Here is a 27,765-nt window from a genome sequence, read left to right on the forward strand (position 1 = left end):
GTCTGCATGTGCTGGATGCTAACGCTAAGAGTTAGTAAAGTAGAGACAACAGTACGTTACAGTACTAAACGTATGTCCTTCCAAATCTATTGTGGTAATCTCCATAGCAACACTCATTTGGCTGAAACAATGTGCTGCCGTTTCTACATCTACGTCTAACTTCGCTATTTTCCCCTCCTTTGCTTATTGACAACTATCGTTAGTGTACTGAATTCAAACTATAAGTTCGACTTTACTTACTTCATCACTGGACATGGTGCTTTTAGTCGCTAAAAGTTGGAGAAAAGAACGGTTGCGGTGTTTTTTGCGAGGGTGATTCAAGTCCACACTGCGCCTGCGCGGTCTCCAACTCTGGAGCTGCTGTTGAGGCGCGTTCCCGGATGGGTACGCACGCGCTCTGGCACATGCAAGCGCCTGGGTGCAGTTCCCCTAATGGCCACCGGCGTCAGTAATAGTGAGTTTTGACGGATTGGGCCTTTAAAGTTGAGCTGAACCCAAAAATGACTTTTATTTTATTTTAGTTCAAATACCTGGGTATTCAGTGCACCTATTTAATAATGTATGCTAATTATTTTTTTACAAAAATACAATTTCTTTAGTTTTTCACACTTTTTCACATCAAAAGTTCTTTTTTCAAGATTTCATTCATAACAGCAATGTACAGTACAGTTTGCTGACGTCACATTGCACTATCACATTTCTACCCCATTTCAACGACATGGCAGCTGTCAATCAATCTTCAATTCGAAGAGAAAATTCTGCAGGCAAAATGGCCGTCTCGTGCCTGTAATCTGGCAGAATTTCTAGCCCATAAACTAACTAATAACTTGGCCAATTGTATGTAACATACAAAACTAGAACGGCTGCACCGCCATTAGTTCATTCTTGAGTCCAAATCGCCATTTGAGGCAAATTGGAAGAAATTCCGTCAAGGCGCTCCTGAGATGTTGTGTTACAGAGCTTGGAAATTGGGTGTGTGAGGTCACAGTGACCTTGAACTTTGACCTTTAACCATCAAAATCTAATCAGTTCATCCTTGAGTCCAAGTCGATGTTTGAGGCAAATTTGATGAAACTCCGTCAAGGCATTCCTGAGATATTGCGTTAACAAGCTTGAAAATGGCATTCGAGAGGTCACAGTGGCCTTGACCTTTGACCACCAAAATCTAATCAGTTTATGCTTGAGTCCAAGTCGATGTTTGAGGCAAATTTGATGAAATTCCGTCGAGGCATTCCTGAGATATCGCATTAACAAGCTTGAAAATGGTGTTCGAGAGGTCACAGTGACCTTTGACCATCAAAATCTAATCAGATCATCCTTGAGTCTAAGTCGATGTTTGAGGCAAATTTTAGGTAAGCTCTCCACGACTGCACAGCAACTCAGGCCTCAAACACCATTGTGAAGTTTGCAGACGACTCAGCAGTCGTGAGGCTGATCTCCAAAGATGACGAAACGGCCTACAGGGAAGAGGTGAATGGTGCCAGGCCACTCCCCCCCCCCCCCCCCCCCCCCCCCCCCCCCCACACACACACACACACACACACACCCCAGTCACCATCTATAGCAGGGGTTCCCAACCTTTTTTGTGCCAAGGAGTGGTAGATACATGGAAAAAAAAGTCGCGGACCGGTTGTCGATTTTAATGGTTTCAGTTACATATTTACTCACCAGGTGGCGACAAAGGGTAAATAACAGCCTTTTGTGTTGTACTGTATGTAGCCTATACAGTATTTATGTTTTTGTTTTAACTACAAACATAAATAAACGTCAACTTGAAACTATGTTTCAACTACCACACACAGCCTATAATATTGTAGCCTATGTTTTGTTTTTTGGTGGTTGGGGACCACTGATCTATAGGACAGTGGTGGAGAGGGTGGACCGCTTCAAATACCTCGGAGTCACCATCCACCAGGGCCTGACATGGACCAACCACACCTCCACACAGTCATCAGAAAAGCCCAACAGTGTGCCTCTATGGCCTCAGGCACCTAAAGAAGTTTGGAGTAAGGCCACAAATCCTCTGAGACTTCTACAGAGGCACCACAGAGAGCCTGCTGAGAGGCAGCTTCACCACTTGGTTTGGCAGCTGCAGCACCAAGGGCCACAATGCGCTGGAGAGAGTGGTGCGCTCAGCCGACCACATCACCAGATGCAGACTGCCCAACCTGCAGGAACTGTACAATCCGAGGTGCCTCAGGAAAGACAAGAAGGTCATCAAGGACTCAACTCACCCGCACAACAGTCTGTTTACCGTAAGAGAGGAGATACAGGACACCCAAAGCACGCACCAACAGACTGAGGCATAGCTTCTTTACTTAGGTCACAAGACTCCTCAACAATAAATAACAGACACAACACACACTCACTCACAACACACCCCCCCCCCCCCCCCCCCACACACACACACACACACACACACACACACAGACACAGACAATACCTTGACTGAGTGAAATAGTTTGCCTTATTTATGTACTTTACATTATTTACCTGTCTACTTAATTATGTACCTACTTACTTTACTAAGTATCTACCTACAGTAGTTATTTTTTTTAACAGTACTTTTTTTTTTAAACTTGCACTATGTCCTGTAATCGAGCCCGGCTGCTAGCGTAAGAATTTCACACGTGCGTACTTGTACAACAGAGTCACAATAAATATCTTGAATCTGTCCCTTTAATTTACAGCTGACGGATTTCATTCAGCATTAGTGTTCACAGGGTTACTTGCTCCGTAGACGGTGCACAATAGATCAATATGGGAAACTAAACAAAATAAATGAATAGTCAATAATAAATGAACAGGGCTTCATTTTGATGTCAACTACAAACCTGTAAATTTTGAGACTGGACCAATATATTGGGAAATCAACATACCAATCTAAGTTAGTCTGAGTAGATAATGGCATCATCCGTCTGCCCATTGCTGGCTGAGGCCCTAAAATCAGCATTGTCCCCTGAGCATTTTAAATGGCTGCAGCTGGGTATACACTACAGCACATGAAGCCCTGGGACCTGACACCACTATGCACTAGACTAGGCCTCCTAATGAAATAAAAAGGTTAGGTGTGACACTGAGTTACCTGTAAAAGCTGGAGTTGTCCCCAGTGTAATAGAATAATGCATTACGGCTGTATGAGAAAATGCATTTCTTCCAGCCAGACCCAGGATAACAGAAGGACAGAGAGAAAGAGAGGTAGGAAGAGAGAGAGAGAGAAACAACCAAAAACACAGTGTTTGCAAATCACAAATGAAAAGCGTAAGTGTTCTACACAGCAGGCAGTGTCCCTGAGGAAATATGGGCCTTCCAGTGTAAAAAGCTTATTTGGAGGAGGCAGGTAGGCAGACAACCTCTCTCTGGCGTCGCTCTATTGCTCACAGCAGTGGCGGTAGAGGATGCAAAACTCCAAATACTGCAAACAGCATTTAACGCACGTCAACCTACCTCCACCTTGGGCCTACATTAGCCTACATCCACTGTGCTGTCAATCTACATCCTGGGTTATGTCATCCTACATCCACTGTGTGCCTACATCAACTAGGGATGGGCATTTCTAGCAAAAACACTCGTCAGAATTACCTGGGCCAAAGTCGACTTTTTGCCGAATACTATTTGTGCCATTTAATGCCAATGTGCCAAGGTGAATGCCATTTGTGATGTACTGTACTTTGAAAGGGTCAGACGTTTAAAGAATCAAATTGTTTATCATCAGCTTTATTTTATGCATTCAAACGTAGTGCGAGCCGCCCTTCCTGGCTGTTCACTGGCTAATGAGTCACGCATTTTGGACCTCCGGTGGTGCCACTCTCTTAACACATTGAGTGCCAGCCATTTTTTCAATCCTGTAGGTAAGTTGTGCCAGGTTTTTTTTTGAGGATTCTGGCTCATTTTACAAGAGCCAAGGATTATTTTCTGTTAAGAATTCGTGAACACCAATCATCTAAAAATAACTAATAGAATGTGTGCTTTCTCTGTCTAAAAGAGTTAGTTTGCAGAGTTAGTAGTTATGTAGATATTAGCCGTTGAGTACAGCATGGTTTCAGAGATTTTCAGAGAGTTTGGAGATAAATGGATTTTTAGAACCACCTCACGTGCTTGTGATTATGGGTGCCCTTGTCTCCCACTCTGTGCGCTCTCTCTCTCTCTCTCTCTCTCTCTCTCTCTCTCTCTCCTCTCTCTCTCTCTCTCTCCTCTCTCTCTCTCTCTCTCTCTCTCGAGAGAGAGAGAGAGAGAGGAGAGAGAGAGAGGGAGAGTTGCTTCAACTCCTCCCTCCGTGGGCGTTCTTCTTGGCTGCAGCGGCCGTCACAAGCTTGTCACCAGTCTCAGTGCTTTGCTGCTGTCCTGTGCCTGTGGCTGCGCGGCCGCTGTTTGAGGAAGTCGGGATGGACTCGCTCGCTTCTTGGAGTTTTGGTTGAGAGAAGCTTTTGCGATTCTGGTCATATTTATGCTGCGTGTTTCAAAGTGTGTTCCACCTGTAATCTATTATGTAAATTTGCAATCCCGCATCGCCAGCAATCAGCGCGAAAACGAAAGCGTTTTCCCCCATCCATTTTCATGAGAATGGCTGGGGTGAGAATGGCGTGACAAGTTAAAAAAATGCTTGCCTTCCTCTAGTCAGGAGAGCACTGTCGCCACTTAGTGGTCGGTAAAATAGATTATACACATTCTCTTGCTCCAATAGTGATCTAGAAGACGTAAAAGTTGTTGATTGATGTCCCACCGTCAAAAAAAAAAAATGTTTATGTAAGAGGAGATATCTCGGCTCTGGCACTCAAGCGTTGGATTATGTAAGACGAGATATCTCGGCTCTGGCACTAACGTGTTAATAGATTGCTCTGGACCCACCCAGTCTGCTCAGCCAGGAAGGATGACATCACTGATGACATCATCACTGATGACATCACCGATTACATCATTGCTCGAGTGACATCACATCATTAGGTAATTAGGGCAATTACCTAATTAAAAAATCCGCCTCCGCCAGGTCACCCGCAGGGGTGCTTTTTACACTTCCTGAAAGTTTCAGCCCGATCGCACGTAGAATGGCATAGCTGTAGCCGGACAAAATTACAAAATTCTGCTCACACACACACACACACACACACACACACACACACACACACACAGACATTTCTCATTCTTATTAGTAGATAGTAGATAATACAACGTTCACCGTCTTTTTAGATAGTGCTCAATAAAGATAACAGACATTTGTAAGAAAACAAGACTATAGGGAACCTAGCCCTACAGTATGTTATATAACTGGATGGTGTGTGATGTGGATACTATTATACTTTACTTTACTTTGGGGGCCAGTCGGCACACTATTGGGGACCACATCTGGCCCCCAGGCCACAAGTTGATTATCACTGGTCTATGGTTTCACCGGCTTTGAGCCTTCTCTCTCTCTCTCCCTATTCACTGTCGACGTCGCTCTCTCGCTTCTTTCTGAACCGGGGGAGGAGCCTAGACCATGCTCACCGCATGCTCCAACGGGCAGACAGATGGACACACATGCCACAACAATCTAAATTGCCCCCAGCTTACTTCCTGTTGCAGTGTTTGCTAATACAATACCTGACAGGAAATAAACTACGTCTCAACTTAAGCAATAAGCCCTGTGAGGCCATGGTTTCCAACAGTGATTTTACAACGGTGAAAAGGTGTTTATGGCAAAACATGGTAAACACCTCTAAACTGTAAAATCACTGTAAATCATGCTTTCATAAAACGGTTGCTACAAGACGGTTTTAACTTAACAAACATCCTAAATTGACCCTAGTTGACAGGAAATAAGGTAGGTCTCAAACTGTTATCCTATCAACACAATTCCGTGAAAATCGTCTATAGAAGCGGCTGCACTGCTTACAAAACCAAATGAATAAAGCAAAGGTCTCACCTCCCTGGTCGGTGCTGACGCTGATGGCGGCCACCTGGGGCGGCATGGCGCTCAGGTGCGACACGCCGTTGAGCGCCTCGACCTGGAAGGTGTAGTTGGCGTGAGCGGAGAGGTCTGTGATGGTGACCACTACGCCGGTCAGCCCCCGGGGCCCCGGTAGGAAGCGCAGCTCCTCCTCGCACGGCATGCAGTGCTCGGGGGCAGGGCCACAGCGCTTACACGCCACATTGTAGGTGAGGTCACGGCGCCCCCCGCTGTCGCTGGGTGGGGACCACTCCAGCAGCAGACACGTGTCGTTCAAGCTGAACATCAGGTTGCGAGGAGGGGATGGAGGGCCTGAGATAGGGGAGAGCAGGGTCGGTCAAAAGCACAACTTTTTTTGTTTCCCTTTTTGCACAGATGCATTTAGTAACCATATTTTTGGCATGGTCTGGTGAAAGAGGTAACAAGTAGACAAGTGTATTTCTTTTACCCATTACACAAATTTTGTGCGGATACCCGACCCGGTGCAGGACTCTGAATTGCCTGCCCCTGTGGTTGCCACATGATACATGTGATCCTGGGCCGGATTTGCCCTGATTAGGCCTTCAGGCCATTGTGACATCATCCCTCCCCTGCTCATCAGTGATGTCATACATTGTGACATAATCAGTGATTTCATAACTCTATAATAGGGTGGATTCCGACTTACACAAACACAATCAACATCCACTATCCTATCACATCATAGACATTGTGACATCATCACAATGGGTACTCTATGAAGTTTGCTGTTTATACTGTACTGTGAATACCTGTCAATTCTGCTTGCAGCTTTAATTATTATTTTATATTATTTTCATGCGGTCATATGCGTCTCCATTATAGTAGCCTATAGGCAGAAGGTGCGAGGGTTTTGTTTTATTTTTACCAAATTAGCGGGGCCAAATTACTGCTCGTTAATCGTTAATATCAGCCCAACTTTTGCGTTTTGGGTCACAGTCTTTCATTGACAGGTGCTATGGCATGCTTGGCACATACTGTATGGACATGTCGGTTTGGATCTTGTGGATACACAGCAAGTGAAATGACAGCAATCTGTTCAGATTTGGGGATTTCAGAGCGTTCTAATGACGGACAGGTCTGTTAACAGGTCTCACTGAGCCTGCATAATACAGTATACATAGCCTACGCACACACCGGTCCCGACCGATGGGGGGGGAGAGGGGGAAAAAACTAAGTAGGCTACAACATTGTCCAAAGCACACACACACACATTTATATAATTTCAGCTGTCAAACAATCTCTGGGAGATTACTGGCCTCCTTGCCAATCTGGAAGGGTTGGCAGCCCTACTTCCCAAACTCTGGAACTCACTCCCACCTGACATCCACAATTGACACCCTCCCTCTGTTCAAATCCAGCCTCAAAACTCACCTCTTCAAGACAGCATACTCCCTGTAATTTCCATGTTGTTTTCTCTGTTTACTGTTTAGTTTCTTTGTTTTTGTTTGATCTTATTTCTCCTGCACTTTTCTTATATTTTATACTGTTTTGCTTGTATCTGTTGTCTTGCATCTGATTTTAACTCTGTAAAGTGTCCTTGAGTGACCTGAAAGGCGCTTTTAAATAAAATGTATTATTATTATTATTATTACTTGGTCGGCTTGCTTTTTTTTCGTGTGAAAGCAAACCGAACCAGCTGGAAAACAAAACAATGTATCATTTTTGCGTCTGGTCCGAAACGAGGAACTGGACTAGGCAGGTGTGAAAACACCCTTAGTTGAGCTCATGTCCCATTGGCTAACATGGAGGGGGCAGGACTTACAGTATGACCTATACTGCAGCCAGCCACCAGGTAGTGATCGAGATGTTTTGGCTTCACTTTGGGAAGCTGTCAGTCAATGCTTGCAGGCCGCTACAAACTCAGAGTCTGGACGATGACTCTGCTTTTGTCTGGCCATGAAAGAGAAACAGACGCTCTTCCCTCGGGAGAGCTCTCAGACACGGCCTCTATCTCGGTGTCAGCTGAATGGCTTTTTTAATTAAAGGGGAATTAGTCGGGTTAAACTGTAATTTAATGCAAATATGAAGCCGTAATGACAGTCAGTGAATCATCGATGAAGGCCATTCAGATCAACAAAGCCATGTAATTCATCCAGGGACTTTCACTTTCACACCAGATAAGTCCCGGTCGGAGCAGTGAATAGAGTTCGGGGCCATGCCAATATGGCACTGCCTTGGCAGACACTGAGAGACTTCTGAAATAATCCGCCAGCTCTTTGCATGGGGCAATAGTTCACCCAGACTGTCAGGCAGGGAGGGTACAAATGTTAAATTTGGATTCATCATGGCATTTTACATTGCGTGTGTGGGGGTTTACTGGTGACAGAGAATTAACTTTTTCAGATAGGCATAGGAAGAGGTTAACACCAGAGATCATAGAGATTGCTCAACTTCCAGTCACTTCCCGTATCTGTGTCGCATGGGTTTCCCCGCGGCCATGCCCCCTTCGGAGACTAGCAACAGGTCCTGAGTCTATCGGAGTCAATGGGAGGAGTGAACGTGATCTATGGTGACCAGATGTCACAGCATGCACAGCATTTTCATGACTTTTCACGTGTCCCGCAAATTGCGACGATGTTCTGCATTTGCGCGAGGCCGAATGATATAGTTTTCTCTCGCTACCTTTTCTTCTCCCTCACTGCACAGGTAGGATGATGCAACAGCCTCTGAATGACAGGGGCTCAAAACTACGGTATAACAACTTTTTTTTCATCAGTCATTGTGCCTGTCTCATGCACGAGAGAGAGGGAGTGAGAGAGAGCACAGTAATATCCCCGGCACACTGAATAAGGTCTGGTTTTGAAAAGCGCTAAGCGCTAAATTAACGCCAGGGGGGAAGATAGCGTTAGGCTGGTATTTAAGGCCGAAACGCCCATTCTGGCCTATTCTGGCACTGCGGCACGCCTCTTCGGTGTAAAGCGCATTTCGGGGCCTAAAACCATAATGCTATCTTCCCGAGGCAGACGCAAGGCGCGTTTTTTTTGCGTTTAACGCCAGTTTAGCGCCTAAGGCCAGTGGAAAGATAGGGGCCCCTGTCTTCATTTGCAGATATTTAGTCTCTTCACTACTACACTGCTGCTACTGTATATTACAAAGGACATTTATAAATTCCATGAACTGTCCTTTTATTGTTAACGTTTTGTTCAAATGAACCAGTAATGTAGCCTAATACAGTATATGGTTCTAGGCTACTAGTACATTGTTCTACTAGAAAAGTCTGACTAACTTAAATGCTATGGTGTTTTGAAGGCACAAACACACAAACGGGTCCCATTTCTATAGTCTTTGGTATGACTCGGCCGGGGATCGAACTCACAACCTCCCAGTCTCAGGGCAGACACTCAGACCACAAGGCCACTGAGCTGGTGTTTACGCCCTCCATCCACCCCGACCACAACACCCCTTACTGGCCACTGCACTATTTCAATAGCAGACTCTGTGACATGTATAATGTTAATATTATGAAATGCATTTTGGTTCAGAAACGATACTTTTTTTTTAACTCATCAATCTAAATATCATCATGAAGTTGAATCAGCCCCAAAATATGATGATCTCCATCTCCATATTCATTTTCTTCATAATTAGCCATCTCCTCCTCTCATTTGACCAGGAACACCCTGAGCTAGTAGATCTATCAGATCGATTAAGAAGTAAATTCATCTAATTTATCTCAATAAAAAATGATATATTTAGTTATTTTGAGTAGAGATGCACCGATCCACTTTTTTCACTTCCGATCCCGATACCTGAATTTGGATATCTGCCGATCCCGATATTATGCCGATACCAATATCTTTCTTGAATATACAGTATAGGCAAAGATTTGGCCTTTTTTTTTTTTTTTTTTATAAATATACCTTGCAAAAAGCAGACAAAATTAAGAAAATATACAAGGCAAAGAAGGATACTATTATACATGGGCAAATTACGGCCAGCGCCCGCGGAATAGCCTAACCCTAACCCCCCCCCCCAAAAAAAAAATGGATCGGATTTTTCTCTCTCAATCCCATCCGATCCGTGAATTAGTGCCAATATCGGCACCCAATACCGATATTGGATCGGATCGGCCCCATCCCTACTTTTGAGTATAAGTAAATGGCTGCTGGTATACTCACGTGTACATGCCATAGTTGGAGGGTCTTTCTGGGCTCTGAAGAAGACCTTCTCACAGTGGCAGAGGGCAGAGCCTTCTCCGTAGCTGAAGCTATGCGGAGGACACTTGGAGCACCTGATGTTCCCGGCAAACGCCTTGTAGAAGCCTGGGTGGCATGCTGCATGGGGGGACAGAAACACATAGACTGGGTTGATATGAGAGAAGTCTGGGTTGCACACTGTATGCAGGGACAGAAACACCCACAGACTGGGTTGGATATGAGAGAAGCCTGGGTGGCACGCTGCATGGGGGGACAGAAACACATAGACTGGGTTGATATGAGAGAAGTCTGGGTGGCACGCTGCATGCAGGGACAGAAACACCCACAGACTGGGTTGGATATGAGAGAAGACGGGGTGGCACGCTGCATGGGGGGACAGAAACACCCACAGACTGGGTTGGATATGAGAGAAGCCTGGGTGGCACGCTGCATGGGGGGACAGAAACACATAGACTGGGTTGATATGAGAGAAGTCTGGGTGGCACGCTGCATGCAGGGACAGAAACACCCACAGACTGGGTTGGATATGAGAGAAGACGGGGTGGCACGCTGCATGGGGTGACAGAAACACATAGACTGGGTTGATATGAGAGAAGTCTGGGTGGCACGCTGCATGGGGGGACAGAAACACCCACAGACTGGGTTGGATATGAGAGAAGTCTGGGTGGCACGCTGCATGGGGGGACAGAAACACCCACAGACTGGGTTGGATATGAGAGAAGTCTGGTGGCACGCTGCATGGGGTGACAGAAACACATAGACTGGGTTGGATATTTATGAGAGAAGACTGGGTGGCATGCTGCATGGGGTGACAGAAACACATAGACTGGGTTGGATATTTATGAGAGAAGACTGGGTGGCACGCTGCATGGGGGGACAGAAACACCCAAAGACTGGATTGAATATGAGAGAAGACTGGGTGGCACGCTGCATGGATGGACAGAAACACATAGAATGGGTTGAATATAAGAGAAGACTGGATGGCACGCTGCATGTAGGGACAGAAACACACAGACTGGGTGGCATTTGCTCTAACCAATCACTAGAGACCATCATCTCCCCGTCTGAATAAACACCTTCAAAGCACAGTTGCTGTTAGGATTTCAAAGTAAGTTGTACTTTTAATCGATTTAAAACAGCCCCAAATTTTAATTCCAAAATAATTGTATATAACTTCTTTAAAAAATCAGTAGGGATCAAAATCGTTTTGAAAAAGATACAGAAATTTGGGTAAAGTTAATTAATTAATTAAATTACTTTCTGAGAGAAGTAACTAGTGTTTAATGCACACCTTACTCATTGATTATCCCTTACTTAATAATGATTGTGAGGAATCATTAATAGTAATTAATGAAAATAGCTGAGTGTCCTTTAGCAGATTAAATGCATAATATTTATTATTTAGAGGTAAACTGGCCAAATGTATATTATTCCAGAAGATTATATCAAACAGGGAGCCCTCCACATCCAGGCCTGGTGTCACGCGGGGCTAGTGGCGGCCTTGCCTCGGTTGTATTTTCTGACAAAAGAATATTTGTTCGGGCCGAACAAATATTGTCATGCCGTAACCCAGGAACTTTGATGATAGAGAGGACCACAAAAAAATGTCGTCGCCAGCAGAGGGCCAGATTTTGCTGAGGGTTGGGGGCCGAACAGCCCTGGCGCGAACAGTTGTGATGTTATTATTCAGTCTTAAACACCAATATTTGATCCTTTTCTCACTCACTCCTATGTCACCACTTGCTCTCCCTGCAGGGCTTGAAATTAACTTTTTTGACCACCTGCAAATATGGCTGCTAGAAGTTACCAGCCATTTAGAATTTCCACTAGCCAAAATGTTTTTCTTGAAATAAACCAGAATATGAGTGGGTTAATGCATAAGTATCAGTAAGTGGCCCGGGATTCTCAAAGCCTGTGTTGAGGGTCACACGAACAAAAAAATGCACTCTTGAAGCTAAAAAAATCCAAAACCAACAAGTTAATTATTTAAATTTTTTACTTCAATGTAGAACAGTCATTTCTTACACGAGATTATTTTTTAGCCTTTTAGTCATAAAGATTATTGAAAGACATTCCATATTCCAGACTGAAATGTTATAACAGAAGTAGAGTATTGGCCAGAATGACATGAACATTTCGACACTTATTCAGCGGGTATCTTGTTGCGTTCAGGTGTTTATTTTTTTATTTTTTACAGTGTATAAAGTAACCGGTAGGCCAGAGGCCAGTAGGCGGAGAAATAGCCGGCTACCGGGGCTTGGGGAACTCCCTGCATTGGTACCAACCATGTCATGCTGACTTGTCAGGAAGGGGGTGGAATGGTGCTCCAAACTTAGGCTAGATTTTGGCAAGGGAAAAACTGGCATGGCCATCTTCAAATTGCCCCCTCACAATTTCTCACTGTCCCTTCAGTCACTTCATCCTGGAGCCAGGCCACATCACTCTCCCCTGTGCAGGTAGCTCAGGCTCTAAAAGCTCTGTGACCCCTCTAAATGGGGTATCAGAGGCTCCAATGTAAAGACTTCTAATATCCGCACAAAATAGTGAGGTAGTGCCGGTATTGGCATTCAAAATCTCGGACAAACTCTAATAGACAAACGCACGTTCACACGCGCACACACATGCATGCACACATACACACACATGGGCTATCCGTCTGATAAGTGACATCCCCTATGGCGGACCAAGGCTGCCTCCGTCACTAACCTCTGATACCGGAGTGTCCTTGAGTCAAAAATTGTCAGTCAGCCCCCCACAACTCCCCCTCCCCCCCTCCCCTGCTCAAACCAGCGCACCTCTCAGCCTCTGTCAGCCTGATGAGACCTTGGCTGAGCTGAGCAGAGGGGATGTTGGTTTCGTTCTCTAACCTCTGAGCGTCCCGCCACCCGCCCACAATCTGTCTGGCCAGGCCTGGGTCCAAGGCCACACAGCCACTGTGCCACGGCTGACCGTGCATCACCCGAGGACAGACGCCCACACACACCGCGGCAAGGGGGGTACACGCACGCACGCATGCACACACACACCGCAGCAAGGAGGCCACATACACACAAACACACACACCGCGGCAAGGAGGCCACACACACACACACACACACACACACACACACGGTGGATACAGTGACAGTAGTGACAAACAGCAGAGTGAAGCAGAACAGACAGCTTGTCAGATGAGGAGGTGGTCTGGAGATTTTAAGTGGAAAAGAGAAGTGACCTTAACGTGACAATCTGCAAATCCACCATAAATAACATTGATGATGCACCAAAGACAAGTTAAGAAGCTATGCCTGTGGGGTGTCTGGGTAGTTAGTGTAGAGGTAAAAGAACTCTCCTACAACCCCTGAGACCCGGGTTCAATTCCCGGCAGCGGTACTTCCAGCTTGGTCAGACGTTCCTTCAGACACGATTGGCTGTGTCTGCCGGTGGGGTATGAGTCCTGGTCGCTGCACTAGCGCCTCCCCTGGTCAGTCAGGGTGCCTGTTCGGGCGGGAGGGGAACTGGAGGGAATAGCGGGATCCTCCCATGCCCTGGTGTTGAACCCCCTCGCTGTCAGGTGAAAATAAGCGGATGGCGACTGCACGTGCTAGTCTACCACTCTCCCCAGATCAGCAGAGGGGGTCAGGGAACACCGGGACAGTAGTGAAATAAAGGTGAAATAAAAAAAGGTTTATGGGTTCAATCTCTAGTTTCAAGTATTCGTCAATACAGCATGATGTTCACTTTGTAAATTATGGTCCCATGTAGTCCCATGTGCTTTTATGATATCTCCTAAATATTTGCTTTTCACAAACTAAGAAAGCCACCCATGTTTTTAGATTAACCACCATGTTTTGTTTGTTTGTTTTTTAATCCAAAGGGATTTGATGTTTCGGGAGTATGTTTCTCAACCCCTAGAGGAACCATATAATCCTGGCATTGAAGTGAACTTGAAAATCCCCAAAACTGTGTCATGTGTGGTTTTCAAACACGTATGTGTTTATGTGTGATGTGTAAGTATTTGGACATGTGCATATGACATTTCTGAAGGTAGAGCGGGGTTGTGTGGGGATATGGGAATAGCTTCCAGACCCACTGGCCTGTAGGGATGCGAACTAATTCTGGGCTCAGCTCAAGGTTAATGAGATCTGGAAGTCCTACAGAACATCTCCAAGCCCCCAACACCCATCCCCCAGCCGGGCCCTGAGACCCAGAGGTAGCAGATTGGATGGTGAGGTCTGGCACTACTCACTGGACCCAAACAACACCAGGGCAACTGACAGGAAGATCATGTACTGTATGGGGAGTAGACCTGTCTGTCTGCCTGTCTATCTCTCGAGCCTGACTGCCTGTCTATCTACAGTATACTGTATGTCTATCTGCCAGACTCACTCACTTTTTTCCCCCTTTATTTATACAGGGGGAGTCTCACAGAGCAATACTCTCTTGTTCAGGAGCGCATGATCAAATTCATTTTTAATACTTTTCCAGACTTTCCAGACCTGCGTAGGAACCCTGTTTGTGTGTGTCTGTGTGTGTGTGGCAGTGTTGTAGTAAAGTCACTATAGCTCGAGTCTGAGTCAAATCTCAAGTCCCCAGTGTTTGAGTCTGTGTCCAAGTCCGAGTCCAGAGTTACTGAACATGAATCCATGTAATATAGATGGAACACACGTGCCTGCTTTGCACAAAATTGAATAATGTCACGGTATTATATAGCTACAGTATCAATATCCTACGTCAAATTATTAGGGCCTTTTACACACACAAAAAAACAGTCTTTATGAATTAACGAGTCCAAATCTGGAGTCATCAGTGCTCAAGTCTAAGGCAATTTAAAGATCTCGACTATGCGTGGTGCTTTCTGGGTCGCTGTGGTGCGGTGATGGCTCCTCTCCCGGTGGTCGGCGAAGAGCAACAATTCCAAGAGGAGCACAATTCTGCAGCATTTACTTACAGAAGCACATCAACAAATGTTGCAGAATAGTTCAGCTCTTGAAATCAAAGGCAGCGCAGAGTGGAGAGGAAGCAGGGGATGATGGGAGATCAGTAGCGATGACGGGCGTGATGCAGCCTGGAACAGTGTTGGGGAAACAATTTTAAAACTGCAATTTACCAAACTACTACTACTAGCTACATACTTCACAATGAATGAAAAGTATTAATTAGTGTGTCAAACTAAAACTACTTTCAAGTTTCCATTCCTGGAGTGAGAAGGGGCTGGTTTCCATCAGCGACCTGTACATTTATTGCCAATTTGCATCCTTTGAGGGAATTTGAGTTGTCCCAAACACACTTTACAGATACCTACCAATTAGAATTATGTTCGATGCAAAATTCATAACTTTGAATTTCTGTCAAATGAACATGTTTTTTTTAATGTTTTGTTAAGCCCCACTCACTCCAGGGATCTTATTTCTAGATTTGTGTGTCTGTTTGAGGGCTGCATCAGGGCCCCAACTGAGAGGATTAGAAAGGCGTGGCAGAAGGAACTTGGTGTTGATTTATCTGAAATTATATGGGACAGGAATGTATGTGGTCCAACTCTGCTCAATTAACAGCAGACACCAGCTGATCCAATTTAAAGTGGCTCACGTCTTCATTATTCCAGGCATAGGTTGCACGCACAAGATCCTCCCTTCTGTCTCAACACTATATAATAGGTGTCAGAGGGTACACTGTCCCATGCTTTTTGGTTTTGCCCTTCAATATCTGGATTCTGGGCCAAAATATTTGATTGGTACTCTAAGGCCTACAAAATAACCCTTCAGCCAGAGGGTGAACTCGCCATCTTCGGCTGCTCGGAATCCCCTCTACTCCTCCCTACGGTTTGTGCAACAGTCTCTGACACAGGGGACAACTGTCGCCAAGAGACACATGGAAGTCCCCCTCTCCGCCTTCTTTTATGTGGTTGACGGACATGGTCTCAGTTATACGGATGGAGACTCAGGTTCCTGAGGACCAACTCACTTAAGACATTTTCAGCTATCTGGGACCCGTTTCTGGCCTACCTTGACGAGATAAGCTGGTTCCTCTCCTCCCCCTCGTGTGGGATCCCAATGTACTCTTACAAGCACATAAGCACATCTTGCAGCTGGTAGCACCACATTGTAATATAATATATATACAGTATGTATGCATATTTTTTCTCTCTCTTTTGTTTTTTCTTTTTCCTGTAACTGAGTTTGTTCAATTTTGTTCTTTGTCTTCTGAAAAAAGATTGAAAAATAAAATATTGGAAAAAAAACAACTAAAACTACTTTCAAAAAGTAGTTCAACAACATCCAAACTATATCACAAGAAATGATCGCGATCTGAGTCTGAATTTAATATTGTTACACGGAGTTACAACTGACCTGACACTAAGTAAAGTGCAGGTATGTTTGATTTAGGGACTAGGCATGCCAATCCTGACTTAGGCAGTCCGAGGATCTGTTTTAAGGAGGATAGGGAGCACTTGTTGAGGTGGAATCAAGAAATTTGCTACATTTCTAGGGAAATTCATATTTGATCACAGACAGGTGATTTTATTCAAATAGCTGATGGTTGACATGAATATAATGACAACCGTGGCCAATCAGCTATGGCATTGTGCAATATTGTATGGCAAAAAAAACATCATGAGAATACAACTACGAATATGTAGTTTGTAATTAACTACCTAAACTACATGATCTAAAGTAGTTCACTACTCATAAAGCTAGTGAGATTTGAATGTAGTTAAAGTACCGCCAACTACTGCAAATTGTAGTTAAACTAGTAAATGACCTACATGTAGTATACTCCCCAACACTGCTGGAATTTATTGCATAATGGGGGGGGGGGGTATGTGCCCTATTTTCCAGTCCATTCCACTCCACACAAAAAATACATTCTATCTCCCATTGCTCTGTCTAACAAAAAAGTGTTGAAATAATACAAATAAAATGCTTATTGCTTTTAATCTGTGCTGAAGCAGTATACTGTAGAATCCTTGTCCACACATGCTGCATATTGGCAAAACAGTCACACCTCGCCCCATTCCCTTTTCACATAGGTAACCGCGTTCATCATATTGTAGCAGGGGAAAGCAGTCTTCTGCTAGCTGATGTTACATGATGCTCACATTGGCTATCAAAGACAAACAACAAAGGCTGCTTGTCAATACTTAGTGAGATGCAGTGAGATGATACAGCAGCATGATATAACAAGTCAGATACAGTATCTCCAGCTCATTCCTGCAACACCTCACCAGCACTGTCATCCACACGACAGCTCCTCCTCGGTTTCTGAAGCTGTACCAGCGGCTCTCTGAAAGCTCCTAACATCACTCATAATCAGGAGCAACACTTTCAAACCCTCCAAAGAAAGATGTGTATATGTGTATACTGTATGTATATCTTCACCATGTATTATGTGCAGTGTTGTAGTTGAGTCACTAAATCTCGAGTCCCCAGTGTCCGAGTCGGAGTGTTATGATACATCTTCAGCACTAGGTGGAGGTAGAGAGCAGTGCAGAGCTCACTGATGTCATAAACAGGGAAGTGGTTTACTTGCTTCAATAGATATAAGCCCCTTTCAGACATTCCCAGGAAAATCAGGAGTTTGTGAGAGAACTTCAGGGAAGGCGCGATGCGATGGGAAAAAATCAGAGAGGAAGAAGAGGAAGAAGAAACCGGTAGCTAACTTCAGCTATGTGTGCCGTGGTGGAGCAAAATGAAACGTTATTTAGTGCCTACAGTGAGAGAGGAGACAGCGTCTGGTGCGAGCAGAAAACAGAAGAAGTATGACCCTGATTAGTTATCATTTGGATTTACATCGTTTGGTCCCAAGGACGCTCCCCTGCCACAGTGTGTGGAGACGGAGTTCCCCCACCTCTCCAAAAAGGCTATGAAAGTCTTCATCCCCTTCAGTTTTCCGCATTGACCATGATTAAAAGTGAGTACCGGTCAAGACTGCAGGTAGAGGATGATCTGTGTTTATTCCTTTGTACAGTGTGTCGCCACATCACTCATACAGTATATAGGGATTGAGCATGTCTGTCTGTGCTCGCCAGCCTGCAGCACACAGTCCATACGGCTTGGGCGTGCAGAGAACCCGAGATTTACACTCGATACACTGCAAGTTGCGGGTATCCCGCTAGTTATAATAAAGATGTGTTAAAAAAAAGATTAAAAGTCCTTCAGAGTGAATAAAGATGTTTAACATTTTTAAAAGAAGATATTTGATAAGTAAAGGATGTAAAATATGTTTTGAAATCTTAAAGAATATAGGATACAGATGTTTACAACATTTTTGGAAGTCGTAATGCCCGAGTGGAGCATGCAACAATAATAATAGTAATGGCTCTATAAAAATAATGTCACCAACACAGAATTCGGATAAAAAGAAGCATTTATGAGCAGCATCAAGCTTTCAAACCCCGCCGCAAAGAAGCAATGAACCCTTCTGCTCTAGTATGTGGCTTTGAAATGTTTCTGTGACACTTGTAAATACGTGCGTATCACCGATTTTGAGAGCGAGAGACACAGGGAAGTCTATGGACGGATAAGGGACTCTTGCAGAGTAGACGATCACGTGACGATGACATCATACCCGGAAGAGTGCCTAAAAGGGGCTAGTCTTTTGCTTGCTTTTTAATCTACTTTTACTTTCACTTTCAATACTTAAGTATGTTTAATATCACAAAATTACTTTTGATGTTTAAGTACAGTAACCTAAATATCAGATACTTTATGAGTTTTAATCAAGTAATATTCTAATAGGTGACTTTAACTTTTACCAATGTCATTTTCTGGTAAGATATCTGTACTTTGACTCAAGTGTGGCCTTCAGGTACTCCATCCACCACTGAGAATAAGACAATGAGACAAAGCAAAAGAGAAAAAGCAAAAAGTGTCAGAGCTGTTAGCTTTTGGCTCACTGGATGGGCCATTCAGAGGCAAAGCACTGCTTATATATCAGTGCCATTATCAGAGCCAGAGATCTTTTGATGGACTTTTCAGTGGTCAGATTCACTGCTCCCTTTAGAGCCATGTTTATAGTAGGTATGAAGCAGTGTTGGGGCAAATTAACTAACAGAGTAGTAAACCTCTCAAACAACATGCTTTAGCAGCGAGAGAGTGGAGGTCCTCACTAAATTTTCCTTTGGAGACAAAACGGTGGGCCACGGGCCGATGGTAAAGCAGCCTATTTTATGGTGTGAACCTCACTGCCGAGACAATTATGAGATAATGAGAAAAATACATCTAATGCATCCTCACAGATGTACAGTATGAGACAATGAGACAAATACATCCTCACAGACGTACAGCAGATTTGCGTTTGTGTGTGTGTGTGTGTGTGTGTGTGTGTGTGTCTCTCTCTCCTTTCTCTGTATCTGTCTCTAGAGCCGTTTTCACACATGCGCTTTATACCGGGAAATTACCAGAAAGTGGTCTATACCTTTCATGTGTGAAAATTGTTTTCCGGTATAAGCGCGACCCCGTCATCGCGGACTTTTCACCACTTTGGAGGTTGTCAGAAGAGCGGGTATGTCTGCTTCATGTGTGGGCGTGCAGATTTCCCCCCTCCCCTCTCTCTGACCAGTCCTTCAGTCAGCAGCCCGACACACAGGACACAGCGAAAATGGCAGCGGCTTCTAGTCTGAAGCCGCCCAACGCTTGTTGAGAAAGCAAATGCACAAAGCGAAATGTGGAAGTATTTTGCTTACTTACGTTGCTGACAGCGAAGGCAAGCCCGGACACATCAAACGAAGCCAGTCTGTAAAAAGTGCTTCAACGCGACGCAGGTGAACGGATAAACATCGAACCAGCCAGGCTATTTCTCTCAGACACGGATCCCAACTTCTTCAAATATTTCAGTTCAAAGACTGGTTAGCAAATGTGAAGGATACAACATGCATGCCCTCTTAAGTCAAACGAGTGTGATTTATTGTGTGACAAGCGAAATTATTTCACCATCGGAGATTCCCCATCCAAGTGCACACGTCACTCCCCACCCGCTCTGCAGTGCCCCCCCCGAACCCCCTCAAATACAGGTAATTTGACTGCTATATTCACACATGTGAGCCCTCAGGTGTGAAGGGAAATTCCAGGAAATGGCCGATTTTGATTTACAGGCAATGTTCCTATATGCATGTGTGAAAACGGCTTAGTTGTCTCCGAGTGACTGGTGGAAAATGCATGACCCTCCCTCGACCATAAATAACAATATTATATTCTTATTATATTCACATAGTAGTAGGAGAAATTAAAAAGGAAATGCTTATCTTTTCCAACCATTAGGCTACATTTAATAGCACCCCATTAGCCACTTCCCTTGTCGGGGAGTGAGAGTGCGAGAGAGGGGTAGTATGCATACTGTTGGGTTTTTTTTTTTTGCAATTCCAGCGCAGGCCACACAGGGGGCCCGCGGGCCACCAGTTGCCCACCCCTGCTGTAAGCCTATAACGTTACTACCCAGCCCAACTTAACTGTCTACTGCAAAAGTGATCTATATCGACAATTTCAGCTCTGAAACAATAATAAGATGCTATTCTTTTCCAGTCAATGTACCAGGCAAACAGCAGGAGAGTGAGTGATCACTGCAATAGCTATTAAATTCTAAAGTAAAATGCAAATCATCCAAACTGCATAATCACACAAGCCACTTCAATAGAATATGGGTGCATGACAGCCACATCTCTCTCTCTCTCTCTCACACACATACTGTATACACACATATCATAGCGACATGTGCATATTGCGTTCTCTTCTCCTAAATATAGCCTACTGAATAGGCCTACATAACAGTGCAGTAGCAGCAGCGGCCAGAATTTTGGCATGGCTGCCGTAGGCTAATAGATTTAAAAAACATACCATTTGATGGTCGCAAAATCCCTGGAGTTGGGGGGGAAAGTATTGGTTTTCTGTATCAATAAATTCTGGTGTAGATCTTTCATCTTGAAAACTGCATGGATAAATCCTCACTAGCCAGAGACTATAAAATACTCCTCCTGTGTTCTTTTTCCTTCAGCTATCTTGTTGTAATTTGGTACGACCCTCTTTAACCAAATTAATTCATCTTGATAGCTGACATTGAAATAAATTATGGTCACGTAGGCTACGTTGTAACGTGGCTTCAATGGATCAATGTAGCTCGACTGTAGCCCACCTGAAGCCATCATTCCTTTGTTCAATAATGCAAACCTTGTGAGTTCCTAAACCATGTAACCACAATATTACACCTACAACGTTAACGCAAGTTTATACTGCATTGTTTCTGTCACCTTGATCGGATTTGTGCAGTGATCCCCACACCCCTGTAATCAAACATGAGCTAATCGAGTAGCCTATCTCGGAGTTTGCCATCAGATGCCAGATGCCATATATATGATCTTCTTGGGGGTGAATGATGCAAGTAAACCTCGTCTCTTTTTTCTCACAGGGCTTTTGTTTGAGTCATGCAATCAACTCAGATTTTGTGAAGAGAAAGATCATGTATTTTAGACAATGTTAGGCTATTCATAGTAACGCTATTCCATTGCAGACATCTGCATAGGAAAACTTGAGAAGATGCTTGCTTCAGAACCTAACGTGAAATGGAGAAAGGGAAAAATACATGGCCAGAATGCAGGACAGTGACTTTAACACCTGAATAACGCTGGTTACCTCGTCCCATTTTTCTCACGGGGCTTGAGCCTTGCAAGTAAAATTGTGGGAGGATAAACATAATGTTTTAGACAATAACGCAGAACAGGTAAGCATAATGAAAATAACAGGTAACTTAATGCTATATCATGACATGACAGGTACACCAGATCAGATTGAGGCGAGATGAAAATGCCTGGTGCGCTACTCAGAACAGTTTGCATAGGTGTCTGCCTGGCCAATCCTGGCATTTGAATGCTGCGTAGGGCGTGTTCTGCCCCCAAGTGCAGTGGGATCCATAATAACGCTCTGGGTATGAGGTTTGGTAGGAGGGTAGGAGTGGCTGAGTGAGAGATACCAAGTCCAGTCACCAATGGGTAAAAATAGATATACTGTAGATAGGAGAGTAAACACGTATTTTGAAAATAAAAAGCGTATTTAAAAAATATACAAAAATACAACAAATTAAAGTTGTATGACCCTCCCTCCCAAGTGCTCAATTTCTTTTGCCAGCCCTCCCCCATTTTGCACCATATTCCCCTCTGATAAATAACGAACAGTCCCTAAGCAAATAATCAGCCTATGTCTAAGAAAAATAAATACAGCTAAATACAGCAACAACAAAAAAATCAATAGCACATTAGGGATGGGTATCATTTCGTATTTTTTCGATACCGGTGCTGAAACACTACTTTTAAAACGGTACCGGTGCCTAAATGGTACCTGAAACGATGTCTGAACCGATCCTTTTTAAAATTTAAATAAGATTTGTTTTATTTTATTTAAAGATTATTTAAAGTGGCGCGCTCCAAACAATAATGTTAGTAAAGGTGTGTGGTAGAAAATTGAAGTTCCATTCGCATTTCCTAATCAATAAGTTATAAGCTATAATTGCATACGCATAATTAATGCTATGAGTTACCATGACATGACATCTCACACATATAGATTCACCCCAGTGGCAGAGGACTTCTCTCTTTTGCTGAGACCTTGGGCAGTGCATCGTGTCCCATAACAATTGATAACAGTCTCTCGGTCAGACTGCACGACGCACACACATTTATCCCATTCCTCTCCCCCCTCTTTTCCTCAGCCTCCCTGAGTATAAGTAATCCATGTCAACTGTCAGTCATTGCTGAATATTTGGACTCTGTACATTGATCAGATGGTACATTGAGATTCAGTCACTCCTATAATGCAGTTTATAGGAGAATGTTATGGCTTTAAATACACTTTTATAAGACATCTTTCTGGCTCTTGGTTTCAATTAATTTGGTTTATATAAGCTGTTATAATTATCATATAGCGGATGAGGAGTGGTAAATTCCATTCTATAACAAGGTGCGTCCGGAGCACCTCAGTGCTTTTTTTTCTATCTTTTGAACTTACTGGGCCCTATCGTCACAAAAGCGGTAATTTTGCATTTGCGCTTGTTTTGTGCTCGTTTAACGCCGCACGCAATGCAAATTGGGGGCGTGCACAAGCGCATTTGTATTCTCCCTGCCGCGCTATTACCTCTATGCCGGTTATAATTGTACTGGACATGCATGGGGTAGGCGTGCCACATGCCAAACCAGGCGTGTCCACGACACAGATGGCATTCTCCTATCGTCAGCATGCGCGCAAATACTTTGCTGTAAGAGCTTTGAAAAGCACCTCTTAAGCGCAAAAATACCCTGCTGCGCTTGAGCGCACCATAATCTCTGCGCTGTGCAGCGCAGAGGAATTCCTTTTGGATACGTCATTACGCACGAACATGCCACGCCAGGACATCAAAGTCTGCTGCTAAAAATGGGGAACCAGCAGATTATTCAGTGAGGCAATCAACTATAATTCACTGAGAAACTTTTATCACATCGCAAAGAGGGGTTAATGGCAAATTAATTGAGAAAACTTGGACACCTTCACCTATCCCACAACCCGGAGGGTCATTGGTAGCCTGGTAAACCAGCCCGTCACGTGAACTCACATTTCATTTGGTTCTGCGTGACGGTCTGGCCCCGACGCCATGGGGGGGGGTTTAGCAGGGGGCGGGCGTAGTTGCCTTGACAGACAACTCCTTCAGCCAATCAGCGTCGGATCCAATCAAACCCAAATCCACTCGGGAGAATGGCAAAAACATATTTTCCGCCGAGAAACTCTGCGGTTGCGGCGATACTCCTGTACTTGTTTAATTGTTGTTATTGAGTCTATTTCTGCAATAACTGCTCTTTATGGCTGTTTAAACTAGTCAAACGCTGACATGTCTCCTCGAGACGATCAGGCAAGGATTACTTTTTCATTTCTCATTACTGTTTTGTTAGTGCAGTGCTAGTGGCATTCCTGATTGGCCAACTTGCGCTGTCAATCACAGCGGAGTCGCTGATTGGCTCTTCCGCTCTGCAGCTTCTGCTAAACCCCCCCACTGGCGTTGGGGCCAGGCCGTCACGCAGAACCAAATGAAATGTGAGTTCACGTGACGGGCTGGTTTACCAGTCTAGGTCATTGGGGCACTACAGACGATCTGTCGACAAGCTCTCTCCATCTCTCTCTGTCCCGGCACGGCAGCTCTCACTGTTTCACCGAGTTTTAATTGAGTCCACTCTAAATCCTCCCATCTTTTCTTTTGTCCCCCCCCCCCCCCCCCCGTTTCCCCGCTGCAAACACATTCAACAAAAGAACCCGAATTGCATCAAATCACAGATGTTTTTAACAGGTATATGTGATCGTGTTGTTGTTCGATAGGGATAATATATACAGTCAATCGAGATAGGCCTATCATAATTACACATGGCGAGAATTACAGCATATTGCATGCCTCGTGCAAACTGTATTACAGCGACTGCGAGATGGGAATCTGATTGGTTTGATTGATGTAATGCCCAGGCATTGCCAGGTAGGGCTGGCACGGATCACGGATAATCCGTGACCCGTACGGATCAGCCCCCACGGTTCGGAACGCGGTTCGGAACGTCAATGGTCCGCGGACCCCCCCCCCCCCTTTCGTTTCATTTAACGTTTAACGTTAGTGTATGAGAACGCCTGCAGCGCAGCCAGACACAGACAGGAATCATCATGGCAAGCACAAGTGAGCTTCCTTATCCCTTGTCGTCGCTGTAAATTCTCTCTGAAGGCTGTGGCTACTAAAGACAAAAAACTTATTTCAACACCTCTGAAAAAGCACAGGAATGCGATCAGCGTGTTGCGGGCTGCACAAGATAACGAGAGCCACAACACACACACACACACGCGCGCACACGTTTCACGAACACATTATCACCGGACGGTGAAATGTTGCCTTGGACACATAACAACAAAACAACACGTGGGGCCACCGAGTAGCTTAACGTAGCATCAACGGTTATGTTTCCAGACTCACCCGGTCTGGTCTGTACCCGTCTCAAGTGACTACGTTAGCAAGCAACAGCCACGAAGTTAGGCGCAGTGCCACCTAAAACAGGAAGTTGGGTTGTTCTGCCTTCAGAGTAAAAGCATAAATTGTGTCATGAGAAAAAAATATTTTTTGAGCTGTGCAGGGCAACAAATGGTTAGAGAAGTATAATAGTATTAAAAAATCTAATCGAAAATCTAATTTTGAGAGAAAAAATTTGATATAGCCTATTTTTTTTTTTTTTGCTGATCCGAAAAATCCGTGATCCGTGGCTCAAAATCCGTCACGCGATCCGATCCGTGGGTTTTCTGATCCATGCCAGCCCTATTGCCAGGGCATGCCTGTGAATAATTCAGGTGGTTAACACACCCAAATCCAGTTTGCGCCGTGCATAAATGACTTGGCATGCCTCCAATTTGCACCTGCAGACGTTGTTGTGCCGAGTTACGCAACCCCATCCGAGTATTACATCCCCACCATATTTTTGGGGCTGTTTTAACTTAAAAACAGGGAGGTCACGTCTACCCAAACAATTATATAATTTTTAAACAGTTACGTTTCTGTATAAATCATTATTATATGCTCCCGTGAGATGGGGATGCGTTTGACGGCGGGGGTGCAAAACCCGGCATAACACCTGGACACTTGCGCAAGGTGGACTGCTATCGTCCCTGTAGGGGCGATAGCATAAGACACGCGTCAGGCTTGCAAACAGGTGCGCAAGCGCAAAAAGTGGATAGCACTTGTACCAAGATAGGGCCCACTGTATCTTTTTCAATGTTGCTCATATGATATGATATGATATAATGACATATGGTCATTAGCAGACAAAAATAGCTCTTTGCTGGCAGAAATGACTGGGGATTGTGTGCGTGTGCGTGCGCGCGCGCGCGTGGTGGGGAGAGGTTTACAAAGCCATCAAGACTATCTCAAAGGGGCCTCAGGCTTTAACAGCCTTGCGTTCAGAGGCTGTTAAAGCACGGGCAGGTATATTTATCAGATAAGCACAAACCTGCTACAGAAGGCTGTGTGTTCTGTTTTAGTCGGAGGAAGAGAAAGGTGAAAGATATGGAGATGAGAGTGTCATACCTGCCAACTTTGTTCTGTTAAATCCATATTTTGGTAATATGTAAAAACAGTCACGGTCATGTCTGCCAACATGGGAGTCTCCCTATTTTTAACCATTTCTGCTGCTGTGCTCCCAATTGGTAATTTCTCCCGTTAATCTCCCAATTTCAATCAAATGGCTGTAGTGGGCTTGGTTCTAAAGCCAGAGTGAAGTATCTGCTGTCATATGAAATTAGGTGACCTAAGATCGTACCAAAGATGTCTAGCTTGCCTGGCTTGAAAGGGTCTAAATAATGCTCTAAAGTTAGGCAACATTTTGGCCAGGGCAAACTAGTTTCAAAGGGGTTCCTTGACCTCTCACCTCAAGATATCTGAATGAAAATGGGTAAAGTCGCCCCTTTACAGAAAGGGTAGCACAAGCATGTTTCGACAAGGCAGCATAAATTAGACAGAACAATGAAATCACATCACTGATGGAGTTTCAGGTCTGGTCATCTGGACATTTGTGGAGAGCAGCTGTTTTGGTATGAAGTGAGAAGATTTGGCTGTCATGGCGCATGTGTGTGTGTGTGTGTGTGTGTGTGTGTGTGTGTGTGTTGTGTGACTTCACAAAATGTGATTAGAGTGAGCAGCACCCTGGCTGCCAACACGGGGGGGGGGGGGGGGGGGGGGGTGCAGTAACAGCAACAGCAGCACGCTGCCCTTCTACAAGTGGGCGGGTTATTGCTGGAAGAGCCATGCACCGTCTTCCTGTTTGGCAGCCGTAGCCGTGACAACTCCCACTAAGCGCTTGGTTTTCACTACGGTGTCAACACTATAGTGTGACATTTGTTCCTGAGAAAACTTCACTTGTCTGACTTGGTAATTGATCATTTTGATGCCTGCACTGATTATTGGCTGCTTTTAATGTTAGAAAATTTAAGTTTATTCTAAATGGAAATTTGACAGAGAAGTGCACTTCTATGGGCTTTCACCATGCAATCTTCTTGATCACCTACAGTTACCAAGCTGATTTTTGCCAATAACTATAAAGATTTGCATGAGGACTATTTACTGGTCATAGCAAAAATGAGCAGTGAAATATGCAGTCCTGGGCAGTCAGGTTGCCAAACCACACTGTGTTACAACCTGTCAGGACACTCTCTATGGTGCAGCGATATAATTCACAAGTGCTTTGGTACTCAAGCCAAATCTCTTGAGGCGCCTCAGAAAGTACAGTCTCTGCTGTGATTTCTTGAGGATGCAGTTGGTGTTGAGAGATGTGAGTGTGTCTGTGATGTGTATGCCCAGAAATCTGAAAGTATCGACAATATCAACAGATGTTGATGGAGACTCGTTGATGGAAACGGGGGAAGTGATTTTCTCTGGACTTCCTCAAGTCATCAATGATTTCTTTGGTCTTACTGATGTTTAGAGAAAGGTTGTTAGTCTGGCACCATAGTGTTAGATCTTCTGTTTCCCTCCTATAGGCCCTCTTGTCACTGTCGTTTATTAATCCATTCACAGTGGTGTCATATGCAAATTTGATGATGTTATTTTCATATTTGGTGATACAGTCATAAGTGAACAGACTGTACAATAGAGGACTGAGGCAGCAGCCCTGGGGCGCGCTGGTCCTGGTAAATATTTTAGATGAGTGTG

The 27,765-nt window shown here is 44.5% G+C and overlaps 1 protein-coding gene across 1 annotated transcript in view; it reads right to left on the reverse strand.

The window, feature by feature from the left end:
* LOC310777843 (ephrin type-A receptor 6-like) overlaps positions 1-27,765 on the reverse strand; it is a gene marked incomplete at both ends in the record, with an annotated part of 350,777 nt that overhangs the window by 148,693 nt on the left and 174,319 nt on the right. The window contains 2 exons of the mRNA XM_083638194.1: positions 5,903-6,238; positions 10,066-10,221. Coding sequence (XP_083494320.1) covers positions 5,903-6,238; positions 10,066-10,221 — 492 coding nt within the window. The remainder of the gene's footprint in view (positions 1-5,902; positions 6,239-10,065; positions 10,222-27,765) is intronic.

This window comes from Poromitra crassiceps (assembly GCF_964638095.1).
Source record: "Poromitra crassiceps genome assembly, chromosome: 6".
In the NCBI taxonomy this organism is placed as follows: Eukaryota; Metazoa; Chordata; class Actinopteri; order Beryciformes; family Melamphaidae; genus Poromitra; species Poromitra crassiceps.